A 14,957-nucleotide genomic window follows, 5' to 3' on the forward strand; every position below is an offset into this window, starting at 1 on the left:
CTAAGAGAGTTACGGTTTTCTCAAGAACAAGAAGGAGAAAGAAGAGAAAGAGTAGAGGGAACACAAGAGATCGTGAGAGAGAGATCATTGTTAATCCATTGAAAAGACCATTACAATTGGTTGGTATTTATCCTAATAGCTAATAGTGTTAAATTTAGTTAGGTTCTATAATTTTATCTAGGGTTTGACGGTCCCGGTCCGGTCCAGTTTTCTGGCAGGGACCTAAACCTTACCTGAAGTTCGGTCCGGTTCTGGTCCGGTCTTGTTCGGTCCTGGTCCGGTCCGGTACAGGGGGTGGCAGAGGCGTTGTGCGCGCGGAGCAGCGGCGATGAGCGCTTGGGGCGGGTGATGGGAAGGGCAACGGGGAGGGGGATGGGTAGTGTGTGGGACAGGGTCCAGTCCGTCCGGTCTGTTTTTTTGGCATGGACCTAAACCTTACCGAAAGTTCGGTCCAGTTCGAGTCCGGTCTTGTTCGGTCCTGGTTCGGTCCGGTCCTACCGGTCCCTGGTCCAAAATGTCAAAGCCTAATTTAATCATAGACGTTATAACGATTTATATCGCTATGTTAAGATGAATATTATCCGTTTATCTTTAATCCTAGTCGTTAGATGTTTTCCTATCTATCTTTAATGCTAGCTGCTAGATGTTTCCTATCTATCTTTAATCCTAGCCGCTAGATGTTTACCTATGTTTAATCCTAGCCGCTTGTTCGAGTATAAGAATACGTCTTGATTTTACTTTCTAATCTTGTTATGATTCCAATTTGGATGCTGTGGTGGACGCTGATGTGGTGCCGAGTTTCGAACTCCGTTATCATCTGGATCTGTGTGACTTTTATCTTACCATGCTTTGCGTCATTCATCGTCGAAAGAGATACTCGAACAACTTCAATGATAGTTTTTTTCAAAACTTCTCCGTTTCTGATTGTTTTCTTATATTTATCAATGAGAAAATCTTAATTAATTATCTTTCCCCATGAATGAGGGATGGACTGGGGGCAAGGGGAAACTTCATCTGCGTCTCTATTACTCTCTGGTCTGGTTGTGTGGCTGACACACGCCTGCCTAATACTGAAAGAAAAACGCGTTTTTAGTCAACTCACGGTTACTGTCTTGCTGATACAGCACTAGGACTATTGGAAAAATTAAAAAAAAAAAAACTGACAAAAAGCAATAAAATAGCTGAAACTGTGTAGACTTTCTTCATCAGCAAAATACTCATTAAAATTTGTTTATAATTGCGCCTTAGATTTCAGTCGGGATGCGTTTTTATATATTTTGGATTCTAAAATGGACGGTGCCGATAAGATATTCAATTCTACAGTTACATCATTATAATTGATATTTAATTATATAATTGATGGCAGAATACGTTACATCCTCGTCATCCCCTTTTGATTTGATTCACACGATTCCGAAATCAACAAATGAAGCGTTCAGTGAAGCCTAACACTCAGCTGTAGTCAAGTTCCATGTAGAATTACGGTCACTACTTACAGTGCTGAACTTTATTCGTTCTCCCCTGCTGCTTATTCAGGGCGGGAAGGTGGGTTTAAACGGCGGCGGTAATGAGTATCATAATTACGCTACTAAAGCGCATTTATGATTCAGGCTCACGTGTTACTGAATAACTGATCAAATTTGTTTGTAAGCAAGTATACCAAGGTCATTAGCCGCTTCTATTTTTGCTTGTTTCATTTATTATAAGATAATGCTACAATAATAAAAATATTCTGTTTCTTTCGGTAACATGTTTTTCAAATAAGGTCCTACCCTGGTTAATGGTTATTATTTTGTTTATGTTTCGTCAATTCATATTAAACTTCTCACTGGAGAAGATAGGCAAGGAAAATATGCCTGAGTTTCTTGTCAGGTCAGTGGTAGGTTCTGTTTTAGGCGAATATTAAGTTATCTTCATCGGGTCCTTGTAACTCTTTGAATCCATACAATCATCCAACTTGTTACGAGAACTCGGGAATAAATAATGCAGCCTCCGTGAAAAAATACCAAATCGTAACAATTTATTATAATAAAATAATGTCTACGTTGCACTTTCGTTTTCGTTCCTCTGCCCAATAAAACATGATGGATTCGATCGACACTGTTTAATAGAACATCTGAATAAAACATTTCATTTTTTTCGATAAACTATGCACCTTTCGCAACTAAAGTGAAAGAAACTGTTATTAACATAATTTGCATAATGGGTGAATACCATAGATAGTTCTGTACCATATGTATCTTTGTTGACGAAGTTAAATCCAAGCCAGATGTACAAGGAATTATTTAATTCTTAGATGATAAAACAGCAAAAGCGAAGTATATAATCTAAAACAAAAATAGTTGACTATGCTAATCAAAGGAGAAACTTTCCATCGCAGATTCCACCAGTACAAACAGCAAAAAAATCTCCGACAAGCTGATAGCGGTTTCCGGTTTTGAGGTTACGAACTGTGGGCGGCCCGCTGGGCCCTCGTCTTATCTGCCCCACTTGCTACCTCTCTCTCCATCTACCTAATATAAGGATTGCTCTGCAGCGAGACCGATAAAAGACAAGTACGCGTGATCCCCTTTCCCACTTCGCCGAACGACCAATAACCCGGGAAGAAATGAAGAGAGGAGATCCGGTCGAAAGGAGCATGCGAATCGTCAGCTGCAACGGATGTCGAGTTCTTCGAAAAGGGTGCAGCGAGAGGTGCGTTATCAGGCCCTGCCTCGACTGGATAAATAACGCCGATTCCCAAGCTCACGCCACCCTCTTCCTCGCCAAATTCTACGGCCGAGCCGGCCTGCTCAATCTGGTCTCCGCCGGCGATGCCCATATCCGCCCAGGTAAGACAAACCCTAAATTTTTCTTCTTCCACACGCTCTTCTATGATCTTCGGCTCGTTCTAACGACGGAAGACGCTCCCTTTTCTTGCCGATTATTTCAATGCAGCAATCTTCCGATCGCTGCTGTACGAGGCGTGTGGGAGGATCGTCAACCCAATTTACGGCTCTGTGGGACTATTCTCTTCTGGGAGATGGCATCTCTGCCAAGAAGCCGTGGAAGCCATCCTCAGCGGTCGACCGATCGCGCGCTCTGTCTCGGACGATGGCAAAAACCCAAGCCCTGGTTCGGCCCACAAAGCACTGTGCTACGACGTCCGCCACGTCTCGGACAGGAGCAAGAGTTCGAGAAGAGGTCGTTTTGACAGGTCAGGGAAACATGTTAATGGGACGGCGTCTACCGTCGACACAGAGCTATCCGTGTTACAGTCTTCTGTCGACGAGGATGGGGTGGACATTGGATAAGGCTGAGTAGAGAGCCCGTCCGCGGCAAAGAGATTCCGGGGAATAGCGAGATCGCATCTGATTCCTTGGGATATTCGGCGACGGAAGGGCAGAGAGAAATAGAGCTGGAGCTGAAGCTGGGATGGCGCACGGCAGACAGCCTTTTTCTCGGAAGCAGTCAAACATTCACCAGAGAGAAATAGGTATTCTGTTTTTTTCTTTTGAAGAGCCATTGCTTTCCTCATTTATCGGTGTATACATTTGCTTACCCGATTTTCATCCATTATCTTCATAATTCATCATCACCATCTTGTGATGCTGTTTAGTCTCCGATTGCAATTTCCGAGCGTATGTGTCTCGCTGATTCCATTGTCCTGCATCGACTGAAAGAGTTAGTAGCCTGGGTCAAGAAGACTGAAACAACGCGACTCAGGTGGCGTGGGAACTAAGAAAAGTATGGAAACTACAATTCCTGGGGTTGTCCAATTTATTCTGCAATTCTTTAACGTTAAAAATTTATTGCGACTCCAAAAAGATAGATCTATTGAGATTCGAAATTATAAATAATGATTAAAAGTAAGAAATAAGAATGATTCCGACGATAAAAATTAACTACGTAAGAATGTGTACAATATATTTTACGCATAGTTGTTTAATTTATGGGCATTGTTAAGCCAAGAGGGCAACCATGGGTTTGAGATAAAGAACCGACCGAGATTGGAAGAAAATGGACATAATTGAATCATTTCTGCACTAATAACATTTTTTATTTTTCTATCATCATGAGGTTTGATCATAATGCGTGACCACAGATCCGAACTTTAGTAAACATGAGCGGTAGGTTTCCGTCAACGGATTGAATAAAATGGCATGATAAGGTACGACGTATCCAAAACGTATACGATTGATCATTCCATCCACATCTTCTATAAGGCTACGGCGTCTTCCGAGTTTTTCGACTCGAAGTCATCGTTATGCCAGTTGCAAATGACAGTAATATGCTCGGGTTGGCGTACCGTTGTCGTTCCAATAGAAATTACCGCTGGTTGTAAATTTTTCACTCTATCAATGCTCCGTAGTGGCACCCCTGTAAATTTTAATTTCTTCCGGCGTGCGCCAGCCTCGCGTCGCCGCATTTTAAATTTCAAGCTAACACGACGCCCTGGGTATTTGGCGCGTACTGCAACGTCAAACAAGATAGGTGGGTAAAGATTGTTCGGTTCTGCAACGTCAAACAAGTCATATTATATAATTTTTTCCTTTCTATTTTTAGGCTTTTTTCACACGTGCTCAGTAGAGTTCAAACGACTCGATAAGCCAGAAAAACTCAGGGTAGGTAGACTTGCGGGGCAATAAAAGAGTTCAAAGTTTATCTATCGCGCGGCAGAGATTAATAACTTACATTATCTGATTCCCGTTTAAGTCGTCCCTAGTCTGATGTACGTCTCGTCGTTATAAAAAGTTTTTTAATGGTTCCTGTCTTTCAATTACTGAACTATCCTTCTTTACAAGTATTTTGTGGAGCCAAGTATAATCAACCGGTCAGGAACATGGAAATTGAAGTCATCTGCTTATCTCTTATAATAAACCATTTGCAATTCTCATTGTTGAGGTCATTATCCCGTCTTCGTTTGTTTGTATGAAATGGGCTGCCCAGGACTCCCTTACCATCCGCTAGAGGAAGGGCGGAATAATATACTCGGGCTTTTTATTGCGTGTTGAGGTGAGCACAAAATTCCATCATTCACTGGGGAACACCGAACCGGAGAGGAGAAGACCAAAAAAAATTTCGATAGATATATTTTAACTTATCAGTATTTCTCTTTCCAGGATAAATGACACAAAGCCCCTTTCTTAGTCGCTGCCCTTCCCGAGAAACTTTGCCTCAGTCTATGCGTGTTGACGGAACATTTATGCTTAAACGACTCGTGATGAATGCGACCACTTTAGTAGAAAATAATTGCAAGGCCGGCGCGTGGATTACACGATCTCTTCTGCTCCACATACGCAGCATCCACAGGCCTTCTGTCCAACTCATTAAAAGCAGGATAAGGCGCATCGACCGCAAGAAACGCGCAACCTGGGCTAAATTATCAGAGCTGCATTAACTATTGCTGGACCAGTTAAATAGGGAAAACTAGATCGAACGTATTTTTCATTAGGCAACCTCTTTCCTTTCATCCTCTTGTCTATTGCCTACTGATTCCTGGAGACGCGAATATGGGATAGGAAGGAAGAGCAGTTGTGCAAACTCGTCATCAGGAACTTGGTAGAAACTTTGGTTTTCATTGAAGAAAATACCAATTAAAAGATATTCTAAAAAGTAAAATTTGGGGAGCAAACTGAATCAGATAGGATCCAAACAGATGGAATGTTTGTATCAAGCAAGGGCTTGGCTCGACTTCAATCTTGAAACTCTTTTGATTTGAGTCCAGTAATTGAAATTGGTCGAAAAGTCATTCAAACCATTCGACGAAGTTGAAATCAATAAAAATTGAACTCATTGAGGAATTAGTTAGGAGAAAAGTGAAAACTGGGAACGATATTTTCCATGTTCTAATGAATTAGTTGGCGAAAGAGACTAACAAATCACCAAGTGACATAATATTATATATGGATATAGATAAAAATGTATTTACCTTGAATTTAATTGCACGAACCCATGTGAATAGTCCAACCGAGATTATGTTATGGATATCAAACTGACCAATCATGACAGCATCACAAACAAGACAGACCAAAAAATAGTCATTAACCTGACCGACTGAATGGATTGAGACAACTTGATGGGTAAGATATGACCGACTGATAACATCAAATTAGATCAATCAAATTAGACATTTATACTTTTTACAACTTATTTTTCGATTTGTGCTTGCATTATTCACCATTTAAGGATAAAATGATAATTTTATTACTTATTTTCATATACTCTATTTTTATGTATTTTATTAATTTTCAAGAGTAACCCTACTTGACTCCTTAGAGTCATGTGGATTTCTCGCATCTTCTTGGAGTTTTAGTTAAAATGCAGGACTTCAGTAAACAAAATGGTGACTTGGGATATAAGTGGGAGGATGAGAAACCCAATTCATCTCCGAGATAATAGTAAGAGCCCCAATGAACAAGAAGTCCACTCTAGAAGCCCTTCAAACCTCTCTAAGAACTGTATCAATTAAAGTCAATAATTGTGGAACTAGCCCACCATTTGAATTTAATATGGGAAGGAGGGAATGTGAATCCCGACTGGAAATCAAGTAATCCTCACCCTCCAAACCCTTGGAATTAAATCCAATGTCTGCAAATTAAACCCTTGGAATTAAACCCTCGGAATATGATTTTCAATTTTTATAAATTTAATTTATATGAAAATAATTTTTAGTCAATAATTTATACTTTTAAATTTTTCTGAAATTATGTTCGAAGAGATTAGCTTTTAAGTCAACATATATTTCTAATTGTTTCTGAATTAAAATTTATTATTTAATGTATTTGAATTTCAATTATTTAATGTATTTTAATTTCTTATCCACATTTTCAAATAATTTTTGTGATGGTAGACATCCACAACATGAATCACAGAAGATAAAGAAAATCAGATGATTGAGAATGATTCAATTTCGAATCAGGATATCTGACAATGCAGAAAAAGTTTGGGGCTAAATTTTCAGCTGTAGCTTCATCTTTCACCCTCTTTCCAGCCACATGGTTGCATCTATAAATAGACCATTTATTCATACAGAAAATCATCTTGGAATTTCTCCTACACTAGTAGTCTGATTAAAAGAAAGTGATTTCATGATTCATCAAGTTGTCTTGCTGTTTCTCGTTGACTAAAGTAAATCCCCTTGGTGATTCATCAAGGCAAAACATAAGTGGAGGGGTTGACAACTTGTTGCAAATTCCCTTGGTGAGTCTTCTAGTATCTTTGCTTTCTTCTCATTGATATAATCCACATCTATCATCGTATCCATCCAACCAAATGCGCCCACACCCATCCACACAAATCCATAGAAATCTCCACCATAACACCAAAATATTACAAATATATCTTTTGACTTAAAAAATAGTATGTTCTTGCATTTACCCAAATATTCACAATTTTTGAAAAAATCCTTCAAAAGTAGATTTCATGATTTTAAGTTTGACAAAAATTATATTTGATCATTTTAGTCCAAATAAATATGGAATTTTTTATATTAATCTATTAATTAACAAATTATCAAGAGAGGAATGAAATATCTCAACACCAGGGAGTGTTGGATTTACTCTATTGATAAAGTTTGACGAGAATGGAAATTGTGTGCTCCCAACATAACTATTACTCCGCTTAATTTGCGTAAGTGCTAAAAAGCCTATTCTCCAAAAATGTATCCAACGAAAAGTTGCAGGAATGTAGTAAAAAGGCAATGGATACCTTCTTCAAGAGACCTATAGTATGTTACCATCCATTGGTCGTCATCATCCAGTTAGTGTTGTGGTATGGATTTGGTGACCGCATCACCATAAGTGAAATCAACGAAAAAAGCAATCATCACTCAGTGTTAAAGAAACACAGATCTACATGTATTAAAGAATAATATAATATAATGTCCGCATCACCATAGGTGAAATCAACAACAAAAGAAATCATGACTCGTGTTAAAAAACACATATCTATATGTATTAAAGAATAATATAATGTAATTACCGCATCGCCATAAGTGAAATCAACGAAAAAAGCAATCATGACTCGTATTAAAAAAACACAGATCTTTATGTAGTAAAGAATAATATAATAAAGGATTTCATTTTTTCCAGTCTTTCATTCAGACTTTGCTAGTTAATAGGTCAGCGACTAAGTGGCAGAAATGGACAAACACTCTGCACGCCAGCCTTTCATGACTCATGTTAAAAAAACACAGATCTTTATGTATTAAAGAATAATATAATAAAGGATTTCATTGTTAAAAAAACACAGATCTAACTCCTATACACCATATTTCAAAAAATATCCATTTTTCTGAAAAAATGCTGATTTTTCAATAATTTCAGATTTATTGATTTTTTCGTTTAAATCTGTCTAAATCCTGGATCTACCTCCTATTAAGTGCCTAGCCTGCTGTACATAGTAATTTATAATACAGGGATACATGGCTAAAAAATCGTCTTTTTCTCTTCTCGCAAATTTATTGATACTGTGGCATTTATATTAAGAGAGTTGTTTTGGGATTTTTCCATTTTTTTATCATTTTTTCATATTTTTGAAAAATTGCCTTCTTTTAAGAAAATATTTTTTACAAAATCAAAACCTTGTTATATGGCCTTGTTTGTTCTTACAAACCTCCAAGTCTTTCAGTACATCTCGAATTATCGATCTTTACCCTTCTCATAACTTTTGCTTTGGCCTTCTAATAAATCCTTAATTGCAAGACAAATCAACAACATGTTGTCGCCGTCATCAGACGTAAAGAATACATTGAGGAACTTCACGAATGCAGAAGGCGCGTAGATGCTGAAGGGATGGGAGCATGGATTCCACGCGTTGGCCTTGGTGTCGCCCTCATCATAGTTAAACTACACTCAATACATATCTCTTCTATGATACATGGGACATGGTATTAACGACCATCTGGCCAATATCTTCTCAAAATGTCTGCATCTGTGCGACTTTTATCTACCAAGATTTGCGTCATTCATCTTCGAAACAGATACTCGAACAACTTCAATGATATCTTATTCAAATCTTTTCCACCGTCGCCTCCACTTATTTCTCGTATAGTTCCGCGGCAGACACTCACCTGACCAATACTAAAAGAAAAACGCGTTCTTTTGTCACCTCACGGTTGATGTCTCGCTGATACAGCGTTATGACCATTCCAATTCTTATGAAAATTGGTTTCTAGCCTAAAAAAGCTGAGGACAATAGGCAATAAAATACTAAAGACTTTCTTGATCAGTAATATGCTAATTAAAACTTGTCGTTTAGAATTACGACTTAGAATTCTGTCATAATGTATTTTTATATCTTTAGTATTCTTGAAGGGACGGTGCCGATAAGGTATTCAATTATATAATTATACCACTGAAACTGATATTCAACAATACAATTGATGGCAGAATACGTCACATTCTCGTCATCTCCTTTTGATTTGATCCACACCTTTCCGAAATCACCAAATCGAGCGTTCAGTGAAGACTAACACTCAGTTCTAGTCATGTTCCATGTAAAATTGCAGTCACTACTTACAGCGCTGAACTTTATTCGCTCTCCCCTGTCGCTCAGTCAGGGGGAAAAGTGTAGTATTTCGCGATTTAAACCGCATGTATGATTGAGACTCGCGTGTTAAGGAGTGACTGATCACATTTTTTGAGAAAAAGTGTCCCCAGGGTTCTTTGGATGTAGGTCACTAGCCATTTATGTTTTTGCTTGTTTCATTTATTCCAAGATTATTTCGCGATTTAAAGTATTCTGTTTATTTTGGTAGTATATTTTTTCCTCAAATAAGGTCCTACAATTATTATTTGGTTTAAGTTTCGTCAATTCATATTAAACTTCTCACTGGACAAGATAGGAAGGAAAAAGATGCCTGAGTTTGTTGTCAGGCCATTCGTAGGTTCTGGTTTAGGCGAAGATTTTATCATCATTGCGTCCTTAAAATTATATGAATCTATTCAATCGTCCGATTTGTTATGAGTACTCGGGAATAAATTATACTGTCTTGGTGCAAACATACCAGATTGAAACAATTTATTATAATAAAATCATGTCCAGGTTAGAGTATCGTCTCTGTTCTTCTCCCCAATACCACACGACGTACATGATCGACACTGTTTAATAAATCATCTGAATAAAACCTTTTCGTTCGATAAATTATACAATTTCTGCAAGGAAAGTGAAAGTAATTATTCTTGACATAATTGGCACAACGGGTGGCTACTAAATAGGTCTGTACCATATGTATCTTTGTTGACGACATAAAGTCCTAGCCACATATGCAAAAAAAATTTAAATTATGGCAAGTAATATAGCAAAACTGAAGTATGAAATCTGAAACAAAAATAGTTGACGATCGGAATAAAAAGAAAGAACTTTTCGTCACCTATTCTACTTGTATAAACTTGTTAGAAGCAGAAAAGTCTCTGGCAAGTTGTTAGGCCCCTAACTAGGCGGTATTCCCTGCCCAGAGGCCTGCGTGCTTATTGGGAGGGCGTGTCCATTGTATTTCGGCTCACGACATTTTAAGGATTGAGTCATAATGGGTAGCGATGCCCAATACCTTATCTTTCTGGCCATTGCCACTATCGATGGTGATTCACTGCAGACTGTGCACGTGCTCGTCCGCGCCCAAGGCGGGACGGATCAGGTACGGTCTACGCGTGATGGGCGCGCAGGCTGAACGGTGTGTGTGCGCGCGCGCCCCAACGCCAAGCGCCACGTGCGGGCGCCAACGTTACCCGCCAACGCCAAGCGCCACGTGCGGGACGCGCAGGCTGGGCCGCCTGCCGCAATTGTAGCGCGCGTAGTTGTGCGGGGTGCCGCGCAGCGGCCACACGGGCAGCGCGCGCATTGCGTGTGTGGGGCACGGGGCTGGGAGACATCCCGCCAGGAGACTAAGGCATGTGGCACACTGAGAGCGTCGAGATGGCACAGCGGGCGTAGTGCTCCTGCGGGTAGTGTTGGGCGTGCAGCTCCCAGCTCGGGGGCGTCAAATGCGGCGGCGTCGCGCAGACTGCACGCTAGAGTGTCGACACGGGTGGCGGTGGCGTGGCGATCGTCAAGGCAGGGGTGGCGTGTGTGATCGCCAGGCCCGGGGGCGCGCGGCGCCCAGCCCAACGCACTTGTGGAGCGGCAGAGCTGGGGCGCGCGCGGAGCGGCGGCCCTGAGGCGGTGTGGCGACATTACCTCGGCGCAAGGCGTCTCGTCTCGTTCGTTGTATCACCCCTCGTCTTCCCCCATGTAATTATCCCCAATGATGATGTACTCTTTATGATATAAATGCAATGACCCTATTCACTAACGGTGCCTAGTACCACCATCTTCGCTAACCCCTTTTTAAGCAATCTTAAGCAATTGCAAAAGCTTCCGCTGTAAGAGATCAAGGCTGCTCAGTGTTCTGCTCCAAGCACTGAGGCCGGCACACGCCAATTCCGAGCAAGAAATCTAGTTCGAGATTTGACCGTGTGACACAAGTTGATAGCGGTATCCGGTTTTGAGGTTAGGAACTGTGGACGCCCCGCTAGGCCCCCTCCTAGCCTTCCCACCTGCGATCTCGATCTCTTCAGCTACAGATATAAATACAGACTCCCCCCTCCCCCCCCATCTCTTTCTCGTAACTTGATCTTTCGCGCGGGATTTCCTTCTCCCTCTCTCTTTCTCCAGACCCTTGCATATTGAACGAAAAGAAAAGTCAGAAAAATAGCAACGAGGACCATAAAAGAAAAGTACTAGAGTCTGGCTTTCCCACTTCATCGAGCAACAAAAAACTCGAGAAGGAATTCAGAAAGGAGATCCGAACAAAAGAAGGATGAGAATAATCAGCTGCAACGGATGTCGAGTTCTTCGAAAAGGGTGCAACGAGCGGTGCGTTATCAGGCCCTGCCTCAACTGGATCAACAGTGCCCACTCCCAAGCCTACGCCACCCTCTTCCTGGCCAAATTCTACGGTCGAGCCGGCCTGCTCAACCTCGTCACCGCCGGCGAGGCCTATATCCGCCCAGGTAAGACAGACCCTTAATTTCTCTTCTTCCGCATGGTCTTCTACGCTCTTCTGCTCGTAGGGTGTGAGCGGGAGCCACGCATTGTATTCGGCTCGGTCTAACGACCGTGGGCGCTCTCTTTTTGCCGGTCGTTCAATGCAGCAATTTTCCGATCGCTGCTCTACGAGGCGTGTGGGAGGATCGTCAACCCAGTCTACGGCTCTATGGGACTAATCTCTTTTGGGAGATGGCATCTCTGCCAAGAAGCCATGGAAGCCGTCCTCAGCGGCCGACCGATCGCATGCGCTCTCGCGGACAACAGCCAAAACCCCAGGCCCTGTTCGGCCCACAAGGCGCTGTGCTACGACATCCGCGACGTCTCGGAGAGGAGTAAAACTTCGAGAAGGGGTCGTTTTAAAAGGTCAGGGAAATATGCTAAAGGGACGCTGTCGACCGTCACCACAGAGTCATCCGTGTTACAGTCTTCTGTCCGCGATGAGGAGGTTGGGCATTGGAGAAGGCGTAGCAGAGAGAGCGTTTGCAGCGAAGGGGATCAGGAGGTAGCGATATGGCGTCTCATGCCGTAGGACATTCAGGGACGGAGGGGCAGAATGAAATAGAGCTTGAGCTGAAGCTGGGGTGATGCACAGCTCACAGCCCTTTTATTGGAATCAGTTCCTGCGGTAGCAGTTAAACATTGGCTAGTGAGGAATAGTGACCTAAGTTGTTTCAACGAGACATTTCTTTCCCCATAGTAAATGCCAAACCGCTATCCGTCCGTCATCTGATCTCGGACAACCGATATCCGATATCCGATATCCGATATCCGATATCCGAGTATAAGTGGGACGCTTTTGGATATCGGATATCGGATATCGAGGGGGGGGGGGGACGAGGCAGATACCGGATGCTGGATATCAGAAACCGATGTCCGGATATTGGTTTTCGATATCCGCATTTTTAGGCATTCCAGCGGGATCCCATATCGGAAATTTTTATTTTTTTTGTCTAGTTTTTAATTGTCTCCGCCCGTACACATGTAAGTGTGCTTACCCGCTATGTTACGAAGTCATATGTTGAGTCTTGAGATATGCATAATTGAATTTCGCATTTTTATTTCATGTCTAAATTTGTGGGATAAATGTGGGTATTAACTTAGAAATATATTTTTTTAATAGAAATAGTGAAGAAGCCGAAGAATAAATATGACAGGGTAATTATAAGGGGAGACTGATGATATCAGATATCAAGAGTTAGTTCACTATATTTGGGCATAATACAAGTAAAATATTGATCATATTATGAAGTTTCTCTCAGCTTATCAATGCATGTTAATTTACCAAGCCAAAAATTGATGATATCAAGTACCCTAAATATTTCAGATATCTTTTCCCCAATCCTAGTTCTTAATTATACTCATTTTATCAAGTCAGGGTATAATAAACTCAAATCATCATTTATTAAAAAACAAGAAAATGATATTGATCAATGTAAGTCATCCATACATATCCAGATCTGGATGTAATGAAGGTCCAACGAAGTAATAGTACATGTTAACTATCCCAAGTTTGTTGATTGATCTAAATCAAAGTAATCTGCTCAATTTGATAACCAACTTTTTATTTTTCACTCTCTATTTAGTAGATGGCAAACAGTTTCCACTTTCATATGTTTATTTATGTATCTATATTTATTTGTTACATATTTTGAATAAAAAAATGTACTGCCACTATCTTGATATTAATTACATATTTTAGGTTCATCACAGAATAAAATTTCGATTCAGAATAAATATTTCTCAAAGTTACTGGGTTTCTAGATGACTCTAGTGAATGGGTAGTAGTTCATATGTGAAAGATAAGATGGGGCCTTGGTAAATTTGACTAATAAGTTCAATTATTTGGAAAATAACCCGAAAGATACCAATGACACTATAAATTTCAGGAAGGAGATACTAGTATTTCCAACTCCATTTATAATGCTCAATCTCTTAGTTTTATGTCAAATTATTTCCTTTTGTCATACTTAATTTGATATATGTTCATCTATTTTTTCTCTCTTGCATTAGGAGAAGGAAATGGCGACCTAAATTTTTTTAAGTAGGAAATAGAAATAGCGAGGAAGCGGAGTAATAAATTAAGACGGTGTAATTATAAGGGGGAGTATAATTTTTTGGTGGGATAGACGTTGGCCTTAAGCTATGTTTGATGCAATGTAAAGTAATATATTCTTAAGAGAAGGAAATATTGGCATTTTTAATTTCTTTATTGAAAAAAGAAATAGTGACGAGGACGAATAATAAATATGACGGTGTAACTATAAGGGGAGAGTGTAATATGTGGCATAAATGTGGGCCTCAAGCAATGTTTAGAAATCGTTTCAGGCATCATTGTAAAGTCAAGAACAGAGGACGCCAGACCAAGAAACTTGCCACGCCAGCGCTGTGATGTCTGAGGTTTGTACTCACCTGGTTGTCACCTGCGTAGTGAAAGCTGAAGTATAAGAAAACATTGAATTCGTTAAAAAATGGAAACATCTAGGTAATGCCTCTATTTTGTACCTCTAGCACATGCGAGCACACCATCTTCGTCTTCATCGGCATCTGACTCCAGATCAATGTCATTGTACCATCGTTTGTTGTCCGCATGGAGCCAAGACTTCACAATGATAAGAGTTTCGATGCTGATCGGTGATAGACGCTATCTCTTGTACATGACGATAGCGTTGCCCACGGAGAACATGCGCTCGGCAGGTGCGCTTGTCGCACAAATGGAGAGCAGCTCTCTCGTAACGGCAGCAAGCAAGGGGAAACGCTTCGCGCCTGTGCTGGCCCACCAGGATAGTGGCGTGAATACTCCGTCATCGGGCACAACCTCCGTTTGGTATTGGTTGAACTCGTCCCATGCCATTCTTGCTGTCACACGCGTCGATTGGGCTTTTCGCATAATGCTTTGGAACCACGCGTCCAACTCTTTGCCTCTACCTGGTCCCTCTGCATCGGCCTCT

General features: G+C 40.9%; 1 protein-coding gene across 1 annotated transcript; it reads left to right on the forward strand.

The window, feature by feature from the left end:
• The first annotated feature begins 2,555 nt into the window (after positions 1 to 2,555).
• Positions 2,556 to 3,602, forward strand: LOC144700812 (LOB domain-containing protein 40-like). Its single transcript, XM_078572360.1, has 2 exons — positions 2,556 to 2,831; positions 2,938 to 3,602. Exons 1-2 carry the CDS (start codon positions 2,609 to 2,611, stop codon positions 3,291 to 3,293), a joined length of 579 nt encoding a protein of 192 aa, XP_078428486.1. The 5' UTR covers positions 2,556 to 2,608; the 3' UTR covers positions 3,294 to 3,602.
• The last annotated feature ends 11,355 nt before the right edge of the window (positions 3,603 to 14,957 follow it).

Source organism: Wolffia australiana, chromosome 3 (genome assembly GCF_029677425.1).
Source record: "Wolffia australiana isolate 7733 chromosome 3, ASM2967742v1".
Classification (NCBI taxonomy): Eukaryota; Viridiplantae; Streptophyta; class Magnoliopsida; order Alismatales; family Araceae; genus Wolffia; species Wolffia australiana.

Bases quoted from the DNA above. Each gene is read 5' to 3' on its own strand.
- LOC144700812 (XM_078572360.1), top strand. From the start codon at position 2,609: ATGAAGAGAGGAGATCCGGTCGAAAGGAGCATGCGAATCGTCAGCTGC. The intron at 2,832-2,937 runs GTAAGACAAACC...ATTTCAATGCAG, and splicing joins CGATGCCCATATCCGCCCAG to CAATCTTCCGATCGCTGCTG.